At 42.4% G+C, this 16346-nt stretch overlaps 1 protein-coding gene across 1 annotated transcript; it reads left to right on the top strand.

Annotated features, from left to right (window-relative positions):
• Positions 1-4958: 4958 nt before the first annotated feature.
• Positions 4959-14564, top strand: CRHBP (corticotropin releasing hormone binding protein). Its single transcript, XM_008161952.3, has 7 exons — positions 4959-5054; positions 5360-5453; positions 5829-5986; positions 7269-7479; positions 9561-9709; positions 11776-11893; positions 14305-14564. Exons 1-7 carry the CDS (start codon positions 4974-4976, stop codon positions 14460-14462), a joined length of 969 nt encoding a protein of 322 aa, XP_008160174.2. The 5' UTR covers positions 4959-4973; the 3' UTR covers positions 14463-14564.
• The last annotated feature ends 1782 nt before the right edge of the window (positions 14565-16346 follow it).

The following is a 16346-nucleotide window of genomic DNA, read 5'->3' as shown; positions in this document are numbered from 1 at the left end:
AGACTCTTCACACTTCATTTCTCTTCCGTCAGAGGAGAGGCTGATGTGACGTGCAGATGCACGCCACCTCTGCCCAATGACAAACACGACCGGCTCTGGCCCGGCTGTACTTTTCCCCTTGATGCAGGCAGTGAGGACTTATTAAATGGCATGTCATTATGATAGCTGGCTCGATGTTAGTCATGGCATATTTTAGAGGCAGCCTGAAGGGAGTTGAGGTAACAATGTCACTCCAAAGTCAAGGGAGCCGTGGCACAAACAGCAACCCCAAGCTCCTTTGCAGTTAGTGATGCGTCCCGCTTTGGACAGCGCCACCTCGCTTTTTGCTCCCAGTTTGGTAATTTTTTAAAACCTAACATGTAATTTTTTGAATTAATTTCCAGGGCTGTTGTCTTTGAAGGATTGATTACTTGGCTGAATATAGAGGGATCTTTTCGTCTAGACTTTGTTTCTGACTCATTGTGATAACCTGGGCAGATCTTTTCAACTCTTGTCTTTCCTCTCATCACCACTGTTTGTTTGGAAACCTTGTCAAATCACTTCTTTCTTCTTCTCAGTGTCCCCATACCTTAACAAATGATGTTATTCAACAGTCCTTGATATAGAATCATAATGCTATTCTCCTTGAGCAGTTCCTAATTATCTTCTGTTTCTGCTTTATAACTTCAGCTCTCCCCTTGCCTCAGTCTTCTCAATTCTACTGCTCTCTACATCCAGCTTTTCTCTCTGATGCAGCTAAGCCACTGTCCATTAAGGGACATAATCTTTAATGGGATCCATTCCTAGCTAGCCTTTTGAAATGCAGTTCTGTAATTATACTTTAACGGAGTTCTCTCCTTTTCTAACTATGGCTTTTAAAGTCTGTTAATGTTCTAATAGGAAGCCATTCATTATATTTTAATAATAATATGAAAAACATATGCTATGCATGCACTCTTATAACATCATCATTAGAAGGAAAGCCCTAGTGATAAAGACATAATATGATTGGCATAATTTATTAATAGCTACTATTTAAGGCTATTCTCTATGTAGAAGATATATCATATTTAATTCGTACAATAATTCCCAGTGAGAAAAGTAATTTTACAGGTGAGAAAACTTATGATCAAAGAGGTCACTAAAACCAGGGCTTTTGCTTTTGAGTTTTTTCACTCTGTTGAAGATACCCATTATTTTGTGAATCCAGCATCCCTTTTTCTGGAAATTGCTTCTCTTTTTTCCATCCATATGGCTGTCAGGGGAAAAGTCATGTTATGACAGGATTCTATCCCCTGGCCTTACAGCCTTTCCCACAAAGTTTTGTGGACAGGGGATCATGAGAATATTGGTTCAGGATATTTTTATTTATCAAATTGTAACATGTGAAGCTTAGAAATTTGTCGGTGGCTTATTTACAGGCATACAGACTGAGAAGTGGGGTGAATGCAGCCTGGGACAGAGACGGGGAGGTGGGATTTGAGCCCCTGCTTCCTGATTTCTGTCCATGAAGATGTCCCTGTGTCCTGATAATAACTCCCCTTTTTGTTTCACTTCTGATTTGCTGTCAGTCACTTGCTACCCTCAAAATCCTCATGTTTAGTACTGCTGGATTTGGGTTGAAAATCACTGACATTTGAGGGTTTAATTCAAAGACTAATGGTTCCCCAAGTGTATTTGTTTAGGTTCTTCCTTCTTGATCCCAAACTGATGTGAAAAAATAAATTAATCCTATTAAAAAGGTTTGCATTAAAAAAAATAACCAAATTCATTTAAAGAGCAAGTCATCTTGAAAACAATTGAAAGTTAGTTGTTGTTGCTGTTGGCTAAATGAGTTTTATTCAATCACCTTCATTTATTTCTTAAAGAACTCAATCAGATGTCCCATTTCCCAACACCTCAACATATCAGGCAGCAAAAGGAAAATGAAAGTTTTCTAAAGCATGGATTGGTTGTATTCTCTGTTGAAATGACTAATGAAAGATAAAGTTTACTATTACAGATAGGGAATACTTGGAGAAGGTCTTTGCACCAACCCTAAAATAGAAAGAGATTTGGGATTGTGTAGTTCTTGCTGCTTCTGACACCTCCGTCCATAAGCTCACACTTGGCTGTCACAATCACATCATAGGTCACCTGGGTGACTACAAAGTACCCCAGTATTCTACTTAGAAGTTCTCTGTCTGTGCCCCTTCAGGCTCAGCAGTTTAAAACCTGCCCCGCTCTCATGTTCATGGATTATATATGGATCTAGATTGTGTGGCCACCTCCACCTTCAGGTTTAACACAGGTGACAATTTGCACTGGGGCTTTACAAAAGGAAAAATGTCTTCATCTTACGCAATAAAAACAATGTCTTAACCCTGCCTAACAATAGTTTAAGACCTAAAACACACACACACACACACACACACACACACACACAAACACAAACAAACAACCAAACAATGATTAGGGACTGCATTAAATCAGCATTGGAGAGGTTGTCTTTGAAAATACAGATAAAAACTAAAATGCGTGCAGAGAATGGAGGTGAATATACAGGTCATTCCAACAGCAGATTGGGGGCTCTAAGTTTGCTAAGAATATATTTCAAAATAACCAGTCAATTTGATGGAACAAATAGCTTTCAAATATTAAGCTAGTTGTTTGAATGACCAAATCAGTGGATGAAAACAATTTATCTTCAGTTCTCAGACATAGACCTATTTATTATCCAGAAACATTTTCCTTCTGTCTAATCTAAATTGCTCTTCCATTGTTCTCACCCATTTTTAATACCTTTGCTGATGGAGAATGGCTATCTGGCTTGTTTTTGTCTTCCAATTCTATCTTCTTAGTTTCCCTTGTAGAGTCGAGTTTTCATCCTTTAGTTACTCTTAAAAACCAAGCCAAACCAAACCGAACAAACCAACAAAAAAACAGATAAAAGTCACAACGCAGTTTTCATTGGCTTAGTAGATATTTGCCACGCTAGTGAAAATTACACATTAATTTCCCCACATAGGATTTGGTGGGAATAAAGTACATCCCTTTGCTAAACTTGTGGGTTATTGGATAAAATAGGATGTTACCCATTTGTGGTTATGTTTGTCCTGCTTCATCCCAGCTCTTCATGTGCGTGGTTCCTGAGGAGGGAGCATCATGAATGCACATTAGGAACATTATTGTTGTCCATGAGTGTGTGTGTGTGTGTGTGTGTGTGTGTGTGTGTGTAGGGGCAGGTTGGAGAAGAATGTCTCAGTGGTGATGTAGCAAAGCAAGACACCCCAAAGTGGGATAAGTGGGGTTCTCCAAGCTGAGTATCCGGGGAGCTGGCCAAGGCCATGGCTAGGTTAATGGGAAAGGAGACTGGGCTAGTGGCATATGGAATGAGTGTGCCCGAGCCTCCCTCTGGGCACAGACTGCTGGGAGACAGACTTGAAGCTGGCCTGGTGTGTTGGGGTTAAACCATTTATTTTTCTCCTCTTTTATTCCTCTTGGGTTTCTTTATCTCCCCCCTCCCCCTAAAATGTAGACATCTGTACAACTCTGAGATGGGGAGAAAGGCATGGTGGCCAGTGTTCATGACCTTTGGGGGAACTTCCCTCTCATGCTCTCTGTGGCCTAAGGACTATGGGAAGAGGGCCTCCTGTTCACTAGTAAATAGCTAAGGGGCAGCCCCTTCAGAGATCAGAATTGTCTTAAATATGAAAATATCAAGTTCTGATACCACTAGGTAAATCATTGCTTAATTTTGAATATTCATAAACTAAAAATAGAACCATTTCATTTCCTTGCATTAAAACCCTGTATTATGGTCTCATTATTTGTAGTAATGTCATAACAATGCAAGCTATGGTAGTGCCATGTTTTCTTCAGGCAGTGGTAAAGCAACATGACAGTTTTTAGGATTTGTAGTTGCCTTGCTTAACACGTGAATTGGAATGGGGTGAGAAAGGTGAATGTAGAATGTCCCCACATTTCCCACAATTTTAGACATAAAAGAGATGCAATTCTCTTCATGTCTAATTAGCAAAGATATGCTTATTCTTATTTCTGGATCGCTAAATCATTTGGTTAGCCCTGTACATTGGCTGATGAATGGTTATAATTAAGCTTCTGGGCAGTCCTTTCTACATGAATATTAAAGTAATTCAGGTATTTGAAGGTGTGACATGGAATGACTTCATCTCTCAGTGGTTCAGTTGGGTGCTGTGTCCTGACCCCGAATTAGCCGGCCTAGGAGTGTCTGCCGTGTATACATTCAAGCTAAGTGATCGCTCCTCAACTAAAATCCGGGAGCACACAGACGCCAGAGTTAGCTTTCCGTTAGGGAAATGCTTACAAGAAACTGGCCCAGGATAAAGCAAAGGCTAAGGGGCAGAAAGAAAGCTTGAATTACATTATTGCAGTGTTCTGCAAAATCAGATTTCGGCTTCTGTTTTGCTTCCCTTTGGAGCTGAAAGCACCTCAAGTTTCTCCCTGAGCGGCATGAGAAATTGCATAAGTACTATATTTTCTGACAGTTTCCAGCATGAGTCCATCCATCCAAGGTTATGAGGCCAGGCTGCATGATCAGGTTATTATGTGTTTGGGTATGTTATGCATGAGTGTAACCTTGTCACTTTGCTTCGCAAAACCAAACATCCCCTACATATGCCCAGGAGAGGATAATTCGGCATTTGCCAGGCCCAGCAAAAATGCCCTCCCTAATTCTCTTTCCCTGCCTCATTGTTTCTCCCACACGTGGGTTCGGTAAGTTGTCAGAGTCTGATGAATGCTAGCCCACTCCGAACATTTGGGAGGGCGCTGGACCCTCGTCATCACCACGCACTGTGTCCCTGAGACCGGGTAACCCGTGGTTACCGAGCTCCGATCAGTGAAGGAGCGGACGGCCTCCCGTCCTCACTGCTCTATAAAAGAGACCCCGCCAGGGGACCCCGCCAGCGGCCAGCTCTCAGCCGGACAAGGTGCGGGGTAGAGCGCACCGGCGGCGGCGAGGCAGGACCAGCATGCCTCCCTCCTTCAAACTCCAGTGTCGCTTCATCCTGGTCTTCCTGGTGGCTCTGCGCGGGGAGAGCCGGTACCTGGAGGTGAGTGGTCCCCTGGCTGACCCATCGCACCTCCCCCGGTGAGTGCCCCGCCGCGGGGGGAGGGCCGGCTGCGGAGGCGCTGGCCTGGGCTGGGGTGAGCGCCTTCTTCCCGCTCTGGGGCGCGGTCTCTCCCCAGACTGGTTTTCCTCCCGCCTCTTCCTCCTCCCCCCGGCCCCCTGTACCCTGGTCTGACGGGAAGTGTCCCGCCACTTGGTTCTCTTTGTGTAAGGCAGGGGGGGTGCCCTGCTCCTGGCCCCCTTTCCCACCCCTTCAACCTCTCCCAGCTGACCCGTGTTCCTTGCCAGCTGCGGGACACCGGGGGCCACGACCCTTTCCTGCTCCTCGGCGCGCATCTGAAGCGGGAGCTGGCGGGGGAGCCGCTGTACCGCCGCGCTCTGCGTGAGTGGGGGCTGCCCGGCTGGTGCCCGGCCCGGGTTCGCGGGCAGCGGAGACGTGGGGAGGTGTGGGCTCTGCGCCCAGGGCAGCAGGCTCCCGGGCACCACAGGGAAGGGGCGGTCCAGGGGCGCGATTCCCATGGCGAAGGGTCCGCACCACCAGGAGCGCAGCAGCGGGTGGGGTGTGGCGCCCTGGGGCACCCGAGCAGCGCGCAGCCGAGGCTGGGAGTCCGGCTGGGAGTCGGGCGCGGGGCGCTGCAAACCGGGAAATAGGGGCGCCGAGAGGGGCTGACGTGGGGGGGGGGGGGACCTGGGGGGGGGCCTGGCGCTGCAGGGGCTGCAGCCGAGACGCCTGGCCCCATGCCCTGCCCCGCCTCAGGGTGCCTGGACATGCTGAGCCTCCAGGGCCAGTTCACCTTCACCGCTGACCGGCCGCAGCTGCACTGCGCCGCCTTCTTCATCAGCGAGCCCGAGGAGTTCATCACCATCTCCCTCGACCTGGTCTCCATTGACTGCCGGGGCGGGGACTTCCTGAAGGTGAGGCGTCCCCACCCAGCAGCCCGGGCACCGCGCGGAGGGGACGTGGGCGGGGGTGCTGCGCCCGTCGTGGGGCAGCTGAGTTTGGGGGAGGCGTGACATTCTTAGTTAGACGCTCCGCGGGGACAGGAACCTCCCCTCAACCTCAGGTCCTCGCCCCACACCAGGAAGGGCTGGTGCCTAAGAGGTTGCAATGGTTTAAAATCCCCTCTGTGAACTCTTGGGGGCCGACGCTTCGCTGGATTACAATCCAGGGCCGATGCACAGACCAGCGCGAGCGCCCAGGTCCACCAAGGGGGCGGGTGCTGAGAGGGGGCCGCCCCCCGCCAGTCTGCGATCCGAGCCTGCTTTGCTGCTGCTGGTCCGGAGGTGTGCCGGGCTCCTATCGGTGTCTTCTAAGCCGTAGGACTCAGGCTGTTGGGAGCGATGCTCAGAGGGAACCTAGTCTGAGGCAGGTGGGAGCGGAGCACAAGCCCCCCAACCTCACCGCGCCTCTCCCCGTCCTTGTCCATAAGCCAAACAGGTCAGCTGGGAATGGCTGGTGGAGTCCCACAGCCCAGTTAAAAGAAGCGTGATTAAAATCTGCACCGTGGGATTGTTTTTTAAATGGAGCCTTGGTTCAAAACGCTTTAGAAGAGGACTGAAGTAATTTGCAGCTGGTGTTGCTAATGGGAACGAGGCTGGACCCAGTAAATTGGAGACCTGTGGTGCTTTAAGAGTCAAGTCAATGCACTCTGACCTTTTGTCCAATTTTGTCCAATTGCAAACTTTAACAAGTGAAGGGGGAAAAGTCCTGAGCTATATATACACCAGCCATTGTCCGAGCGTTGAAGTAGTTCTTGGTATTTTAATATCTGATTAAAGTAAAACAAACAAGCAAAAAACAACAAGGAAGATGGGCATATATAACCATTGGCAGGTAGGTCAAGTTGCAGCTTCAGTGTTGTTTTTTTTTTTTCTGCAGTGTTTTTTTAAAAAAGATATTTTATTCATATTTCAATGAGGAAAAGCAAGAGAATAACTGAAACCCAACTTGTGCTTCTGTAGTTTGATTTACGAAGGTGGCTGAAGTATAATAAAGTTTACTTATTTTGGGAACTTTAAGGTTTATAAAGAAAAAAATGCAATAAATGATTAATAATATTACTTGCAAATAACTCTCACAGTAGAAATATATACAGATGGAAAGCAAGTGGGCAGAGGAGTGTCGGCTGTCAATTCCACACCCGTCACTTAAGGAGTTGATGGGAGTGAGCACCTATGTCTGTGTTTTTGTTGGAAGGTATTTGATGGTTGGATTCTCAAAGGGGAGAAGTTCCCCAGTTCCCAGGACCACCCTCTCCCCACAACTGAGCGGTACGTAGATTTCTGTGAGAGTGGTCTTGGCAGAAGGAGCATCAGATCCTCCCAGAATGTGGCCATGATCTTCTTCCGGGTCCATGAACCAGGAAATGGGTTCACATTAACCATCAGGACAGATCCCAACCTCTTTCGTAAGTGGGCTCTCTGTCTTCTCAAGTGGAAGACAGTAGGGGGGGGGCGGGAGGGGGGGCGTAGGTCAAATCTGCTTTTCAAAGGGAGTATCATTGCACAGACTTAAGACATTTGAAGTGAGGAATGATTTGAATGGAAATTCTTTTGTAATTAGAAATGGCCAAAAAGAATATTTTCTATTTATTACTATGAAATCAAATCACAGTTTTTAATTTATTTCCCAGTCCAGATAGGATACTACTTTAGGGTGAGTAGAATTCTATCTTTTTGTTCAGTATTTTATTCTAATCTCCTAAAGTACAATGCATTCAGTGACAAACTTTAATCCCTCCAAATCATTCCACTCATCTGGGATAAGCTTGAGGGATCAGATATGAAGTTGCAGTTTTAGATATTTATGCAAAGGCGGGAAGACTGCATGTCTGGGATGTGTTAGACAGATTTCATGCCTGGGCAGAAGGTTGGACCAGGACCTCAAAGTTGCCTTCTGATTCAGCGTCTCCCACTGTAATTTAGTTCATTGCTGGTGGATATGCCCATAGATGCTGAAAAGCTGAACAGCCCAGGCCTAAAATACATTATCTTAATCAAAATGAGTTCATTCATCTGCTTATTTTTCTCCCATTAAAACAAACAAACAAAAAAAATGAATTGGATGAAAGAAGGTGAAGGGATTAGCCAAATAGCATAAGCATAACACACAGACTACAGTAAGGTGATGGCCAAAGGGAAGGGGGTGGGGGGCTGGGTGGAGGTGGGTAAAGAGGGGGAAAATGGGGACATTTTCAATAGCATCAACAATAAAAATAAAAAATTAATTCAGGAAAAGAAAACTTATTACTCATTTTTGGTTGCATGCAATAGTATTGGTATTACCACTTCATATGGTCAAAGAATGGACCTAATCTGCCAAAGAATAATGTACTGACTGATCTTTCAATTTTTGTGTTTTGTTTTTTAAAATTGTGAACCCCCAAAAGAGGCTGTTTCTGAGGACTGGAGCAGAATAATCCTAGAGGGGAAAAATGAAATATTTCTCATCTATTTTGTTTGGTTACAAATCAGAAGCTTCCAGAATTGTCAAGGAATTTCAGTTCTTTTTGAAATTAAGTGAAATTAAAAAATATGGAAGGAGGCAAGAGGTAGTTTTGACCTGTTCTGAAAAGTCAGAAACTTTTTTGGAGGGGCGGGGGGGAAGGTATAAACTGATGCTTCTAGTTTCATAGCTAGAAGAATAAATTTGTAAGTCTAGACTTGAGATACAAAACAAAAAATTTCAGAAAATTCTTGGGAGTAAATCAAACATTAAAATTTATCTTTTAGTCAACTTACCTTTTAACACTCAGCAAATATTTATTCAGATGTAAGCCTGCTTTCTTTCTATTTTTTCTCAGCCTATTTCATGACTGTTTTATTATTTATTTATTTTATTATTTAAAAAATAACATTGGCCCCAAATTCAATGAGTAAAGGCTCCAGACAGATAGGGTTTGAGTTCTGGCCTCAGCTTGAAAGTCTTGATTCTTCCAGACTCCCAGCTTGAACTTGGACCCCAGTTAACTGAAGTGTTACAGCCGGTATTGTTTGGTTGGTTATGAATTTAGGTCTTCTGATTATAAACAAGATAACCCCCTGAGATTAATATTAAAAGCCCCTGGCAGCCCAAAGGCTTCATCCGTACATCCCTGGTGGCTTTCATTCCCCAAATCCTTCCCACCTCTAACTTGCCTTTGTGAAATGTACTCTCTTCTGAGCCACAAGGCCCTAGACCAGTGGCCGGCAAACCGCTCTGTTGACTAATGAGTTTGCCGACCACTGTCATATACTACCCTTTACCTCTTTGCACACAATATGCCACAATTGCCTAATCCTCACAGCTTCCAATTACACGGTAACATTTAGTTTAGTCCAGTGGTCGGCAAACTCATTAGTCAACAAAGGGCAAACCGCGGCTCGCGAGCTGCGGTTTGCCGACCACTGCCCTAGACCATGAATGGGAGCCTAAAATAAGGATGGAGCAAATGTCTATAAAAACCAGCATACCAAGTAGTGAAAATGTGATTTTTTTTTTTCTGCAAAGCCTGCAATGTCATTTCCCAGACCCCAAATGGAAGGTTCACCCTGGTAGTTCCACATCAGCATCGAAACTGCAGCTTCTCCATAATTTATCCTGTGATGATCAAAATATCTGATCTCACCCTGGGACACTTAAATGGCCTGCAGTTAAAGGTGAGTTGCTTACTTGCTTTCAAATTATTTACTAAAGCAACAGCTTTATCAGAGCAAAAGTAATCATACAGGGTAAACACGGACATTAGCAATTGGAGTAGTCTGTCCTGTTTGACTGTAAAGTCTCACAGGTGTATGCCCCCCACTGCTTTAACTAAACCCCTTTTCTGTTTCTGTTAAGCTGAAAGTTGCACACTCAGGTGTCCCCTGTGCTACTTGAATACTTTTCTTGTGATGCAAGAAATGTTTTCAATTGGTAAATGTGTAGCATATAATTACAATTGAACTCTCTTGTACTTGCCTCTTTTAAAAAAATTTTTTATCTCCTAGCAGAACCTAGTATGAGTCATCTACACAGCTGTTTTTCTGACTATTGGAATTTTCTTTTGACATGAAGGAAGTATCTGATTGACTGTGTTATGAAGAAATGCTAAGTGTAGCATAAAATGCGAAATTGGATTTTTTATATTGCAAAATACGATGAAGTTTTGAAGAGGGTTTTTTTGGCATTACATTTAATTCAATACATTTTGCAACAAATATTAGTTGAGATTCTCCATCAACTTGTTTTCCCATGAACTTCTGTATGGATCTTAAGATAAATGCTGAGCTTGACCACCTTTACTCGCACTGGTGACGTCTTCCCTCTGAGTCATCCTCCTCATCCCTTTACTTTCTCTTGTGCTGAAGTTAAGATAGCTCGTGTATTTGCTGGCATCAAGGACAGTCATAGTTCCTAATCAGACAGATTTCAGGGAAAGCCAAATAGGACTAGGACTAATAAAAGGAGCATATCTAATTTCCTTTAAGCTCTAAATTTGTGGGCCAATGCTTTTTTGTTTGTTTGTTTGTTTGGAGGGTGACTTTAGTGGAAGACTATTTCTTGGATAAAGACCAAAACAAGTGGGTGTCTATGTCTGACATAGCCTTATTGCCTTGAGGTTGTTCGTATGTTATTCCTGATGTACAGTATAAAAGACGGCAAGAGTGATACCAGACTGGGAGATCTGCACTTCACTAATGCTTGGCTATGAGGAGTGATCTTGGTGTTTCCTCTTTAAAAAAAGAAAAAATTAAAGACTGCATTCTTCTAGGCATCTTTTTCTTTTCCAAATATTTTTTTGAGTTCTCACTATGTTCAAGGCACTATTCTAGATGCTGTAAATTAACAACAAACAAAACAGATCCTGCTCACATGAAACCTGCATTTCAGTGGCATATGACAGGCAAAATTGCATATATTTCAGCTAGTGGTGAGTGCCTTATGGAAAATGAAGTGAAGTGCTGTGATAGATAGCGACTGGGGACAAGGGAGCAGAAGGAGGGGTGGGGAGCTCCTTGAGATAGTAAGGTGGTCAGGAAAGAAACCTTCTGAGAAGGAGACAAAATGATACTTTAGTGATAGTTATGAGGGAGCCAGGAGCCACAGGAACAGGCCAGGAACAGAGAGAACAGTAGTGTGGAGGCCCAGAGGCAGGAATGAGCTATTGGGTTCCAGAAATGGAAAGAAGGAAAGATAGAGGGGGAGTGATGTGAGACATGTCAGGGAGATGGGCAGGGCCAGGGCTCGCAGAACCCCACAGGTCATTTTTGAATTTATTCTAAATATCAGTAGAAATGATAAACATCATCCCAATAGCAGAAAAAGTCCTTTATAAAGAAAAGGGAAAGAGGTGAGTTGAAAGAAAGCCCTATCTATCTATGAAAACTCTCTGACTGCATGCACTAATTCAAATATTCTAGTATGTATGTCTGAATGGTTTCATTTTTTCACACATCGTATGTGGAGTTTACAGAGTCCCATTTCATCATTGCAGTCCTTGAACTTATTTTAAAAATGCACACACATTTTTAAAAAAATGATTACTCAACTGATTTAGAAAAGCAATTCTTATCATTTTAAAAATTTTAAACGCCTTTTAATTTTCAGAGTCCTAGATGTTGAACGCAATGGCACTATCAGGATGTCTAGGGCTGACTGAGTGAATTCACCACTTGCCATTGGTCAAATGGTTTGACTCCCATAGTTGGTTTAAATATCTCTTTCCCTGTTGCTATTCTCTCAGAAACCTGCAGCAGGCTGTGGGGGGAAAGGAGACTTTGTGGAGCTGCTGGGAGGAAGTGGATTGGACCCTTCCAAGATGATGCCTTTAGCTGATCTCTGCTATCCCTTTCACGGCCCTGGTGAGATGTTTCTTTGATCATTATTTATGTGCCCATCAAGATTATTTCCTTAAGTAAAACACCTAACATGTCTTATACATGGGAAGGCAAGTCCCACCAAAAATCTTCAATTTTGCATACTGAGCCAGTGTGAGGATTCTACACTTAAGACTATGTACACTATGAAGAATGCATCACCAAAATATCTGACACTGGGAGAGAAACCTACGAAGTAACAAGGATGCGTTTTTAAGGTTGGCCCTAAGTAAAACTGGGTGGGAATTGGCGATTATCTTTACAGAGACAAAAGTAAAACAGGAGAGAAACGGCAACAGTCTTTAACCTCATGGCAAATTCTTATCATAGCCCCTTTCCTTTCTTGTAACCACAGATCATTAACCAGCTAGATGATGAAGCTGTAAATCAGACATCCTTTGACCAGCTGTTGCCTGTTTTAATTAAAACCAGGTCTGCACACCAGTATTTTTTTCTCTCTGAGCTAATACTGGGAACCTTAATAAACAAAACATCTCTGAAATAGAATTAATATGCATCGGTAACCACTAAGGCCCAACATGTGGTGTCCACCGTCCCCCATCCACTCCTGTATAAAAGAGCTTCGGATGAGATTTAAGGCAGGACTGGGTCCAGGGCAAGCTTGATAATCAAGGTAAAGGCAGGAGGTTTCTAAGAACTCACTTTGCTGAAAACACAGGGGTTATTTTATGCTAATTTACACTTGAGCTCTGGTTTAAACTGTCAGTGCAAGTCACTTCTCTTGCCCTTTGCATGTGTTCTCTGAGGCAATGCATCCTTCCATGCCAATGGGAGGTGCGTTTGAACTGGGTAAGAAGGTTAGATTAAAGACGAACACCCATACCTTATAATTTAGATCACTGAAGCCAGAGTAATTTTGGTGCTTGAATTATATGAATTGAATTAGGTAAAATGGTAAGACTAATGCCAAAAAAACCCACTTTTGCCTAAATTATCCAGATGATTGAAACTAGTCTTAAAATAATTTGAAGGCTTGAATTCTATGACTCATGGTTTCATTTTAACTTCACTTTTTTCTTTCTTTCACCATATTTCCCTGAGCCCCTCCTAAGTTGTTCAGACCCTGCTCTTTCAATTGGACTTTCTTAGTAATTATGTCAAATCAATAAAGTGCACATTAACTAACGGAAATGGGGTATGTTATGTAGATTAAAGTTCAGAGCAAGATCAGAAAAAGAATGACCTTCCAAGTCATTTAAGGAAAATTAAATTTGAACCTCCTTGTAGAAGCATAATGCAGACTCCCTGGTTCTTATATTAAAATAACGTCTCCAAATTGACTTTTACCTCAATATGTAGCTCTGTCTGGCGGTTTTATTTCATTTAAAACCAGGCACCTGTTTGTCAAGTACCAGTTACACAATAATGCTAGTGTTTCTCAGAGACAAAGTGGGTGGAGGGAGATTAAGTAGATTAAAACCACAGAAAGGATTATTATAGGGCAGATAAATCCTGTCTCAGGAGCCAGCCTGAGGCTGGAAGAGTAAAATAGAAGTAATTTTTAATAAAAATGATGAGTTTCAATATATAACCACTCAGGCACATCTGTACCAGAAGATATATAAACATTGCCAGGTGCTTGTACAAATAATGGATAAGATTGGATTTAAGAGAAGTAAGGATATCAATAGTCATTCCTTCTATGAAGCACAGGAAAAAATGAGAAATTGAAAAAATTAGAAAAAAAGTAGGTGGACAATGGAACAAATGAGAGAGAAATGGAAAAAAAATGAGAAAAATGTAGGTGGACAATGGGAAAAAATGAATATATTTAGTGTGGTCTATCTAAATCATGGAAATATTTTTTGTTTATATGTAAAACAAATTATTATCTAGGCTCAGAAAATAATAAACAGGTGATCTTCTTGGTCAACATCAATGTTTAGCAGTGCAATTTAGCCTCCAACCTGCCCATTAAATATCACTTGCACCCCCAGATGTTATGACAACCAAAAACTACCCCTGCTAATTTCCAGCCTGTCCCTGGAAGGTAGTACTGTCTCCACTGAGAACACTGAACTAGAGTGAAGGTTAGTGTGGAGAGGCCCCTGCCTTTACCACCAGAGCCTTGCAGGTGGAATATGAAAAGGGCAAGGAGACCTCTTCTTGCCTCTCTGCAGCCAGATTTATTTGGCTAACAGTGTTCTTGCACACGAAGAGAAAAGCTGAGCTCAATGTCACAATTCTGAAGTTAATTCTATATTCTAACAAACATGAAAACAAAAACGTTTCCCATCATGGCATGGTTGGAGCCCATGAGAAGAAGATACAACCTCTCGCTTTGTTTGAGTTTAAATGATCTTATTGACAGAAGTGGTTTTGCTGTGTGGTTTCTAACTTGCTGGGGAACTTTTTACTTTTTCCATGAATTATAGCCCAAATGAAAATTGGCTGTGACAACTCGGTGGTGCGCATGGTCTCCAGCGGAAAACACGTAAACCGTGTGACTTTTGAGTACCGCCAGCTGGAACCATATGAACTGGAAAACCCCAATGGAAACAGTATCCAGGAATTCTGTTTGTCAGGTCTTTGAATAACCAATTCAGTGAATTTACATGCTGCTAGCAAAGTGAGTGTTTAATAGGTATTATATATGATTTTGATGACCACTAGTTTAAAGCCTTTCATACCAGTCAGTATTCACAGCGTTGAGCACACATCACACACACACACACACACACACACACACACACACACACGTTTTTGTACCTTGCTTCTTTTTCATTTGTAATATATAAATGACCACATGGCCCCCGCCTTGGTAGTAAAACAGTTTTCTGTAATTCTTTGGTATGCTACAAACCTGAACTGGCAAGACAAGAGCAAAGCAATGTGCAATTTTAAAAAATGTGTCTCAAGGAAAAATACTATAAAGAGATAAAAAGGGTGGCATTCATATCAGTTTTATAACAGAAAACAATTGAATGTCTGTGTACACCAAAAGTTGCTAAAGTAGTTGCTTCTGTTTATTTATTTTCTGCTTATTATTCTGTTTACAATAGATAATAGTTGTAGCTACTACTTAATGATTTGCATCAACTTGTTTTTAACAAACCTTTGTAGCAAGGAAAACCTTTCCCATCCATAATACAAAAATGAATAAATACATTTGGGGTGATGGCACCTTGATATTGCACTTTGTTTTCTGAGTCGTCTCCTCCCTTATTATCATCAGAAAATAACGTTCTCATGTGGTACACAGCCAAATGCTGCACAAAATCATTTTAGACTTTTAGAACTAGTGGAGCCCTGGCCATTGCGGTAGAATTATTTAGAGTAGAAGGTGGATTACAGTGTTTGCACAAACAACACTAACTGATGGTCCTGACAGGGAAGCAGGGTTAGAGATCCCTTTTCCACTGTCCTCCAAGAAAACTGAGTATACATGTCTTTGTCCCAGGGGAGTACTTTTCATCAAGGACAACAGGGCCTTACAGCTCTCAGAGACACAATTTGCTGAAATCTGAGTACTTCTTTGGTACTGAAGGCAGTTCACTGTTGACTGAGCCTTATCCACGTTTTTCTTGAGACTAAGTATGTGGCCTATAAAAGACACTTAAGGCCAAAAATAAGGTCCTGAGCAACAAAGGAAATACTCCTAAGTGATATCCTCTTTCCTTTGAATTAATGGATGCAATCTGCAAAGTGTGCCATAAATAATGGCCTTATTATGATTCCTGAACATATTTAATATGAAGTTCATTTTATAATGGAAAGTACTGGAATCCCATATACTGAAATCTGAAAAACAGACACAAAGAAAAACATTGATTGCAATTGCTAAAAAAAAAAACAAACAAAAAAAAACCAGGATTTAGCACAAATTTTGGCTCAGTAGATATTTTGTAATGAGTGAAAACTTTTGCAAATGAATGAATAAATACCTGCATGGGTGGTTGGATGGGTGGGATGGATGGATGGATGGATGAATAAAGCTGGGATAAAGGTTGGGATGAATGTATAAGTGCATAAATGGATGGATAAATGCTGGGGTAAAGCCTGGGGTGATAGGATGAATGCTTGAATGGATGGATATATAACTCCTGATTAGTTATATAAGATGTTGGATTCCTTATTTCATAGAAAACAAATTCATGAAGTTGAACCCTTTTATCTTTTTCACAGTCCTGCTAGCAACCTAAGAATCCATGCAGTCACTTATATCACTGTTAAAAGGTTCTGGCTTTTAACCCTCATGATCCCTTTATGCTGCATAGAGAAAATGTTCTGAGGTAAGGAGGCAAGTATTTTACTGTGCAAGTTAGGACAATCTGCTCTTATTCCTAAGGGACAGTTTGAAAGCTACTAGCTTCTCTGTACTAAAATGGGTGGGACTGTGGTCCCTAAGCTTCCTTCTAACCTTGACATTCTGCAGTCGTTCTTATGTCACATATTGTATTTCAAAGCTTGTTATTGC

This window comes from Eptesicus fuscus, chromosome 4 (assembly GCF_027574615.1).
Source record: "Eptesicus fuscus isolate TK198812 chromosome 4, DD_ASM_mEF_20220401, whole genome shotgun sequence".
NCBI lineage: Eukaryota > Metazoa > Chordata > Mammalia > Chiroptera > Vespertilionidae > Eptesicus > Eptesicus fuscus.
This window is presented reverse-complemented; position numbering and strand designations above follow the sequence as displayed.

Bases quoted from the DNA above. Each gene is read 5' to 3' on its own strand.
- CRHBP (XM_008161952.3), top strand. From the start codon at position 4,974: ATGCCTCCCTCCTTCAAACTCCAGTGTCGCTTCATCCTGGTCTTCCTG. The intron at 5,454-5,828 runs GTGAGTGGGGGC...GCCCCGCCTCAG, and splicing joins GCTGTACCGCCGCGCTCTGC to GGTGCCTGGACATGCTGAGC. The intron at 5,987-7,268 runs GTGAGGCGTCCC...TTTTGTTGGAAG, and splicing joins GGGGCGGGGACTTCCTGAAG to GTATTTGATGGTTGGATTCT.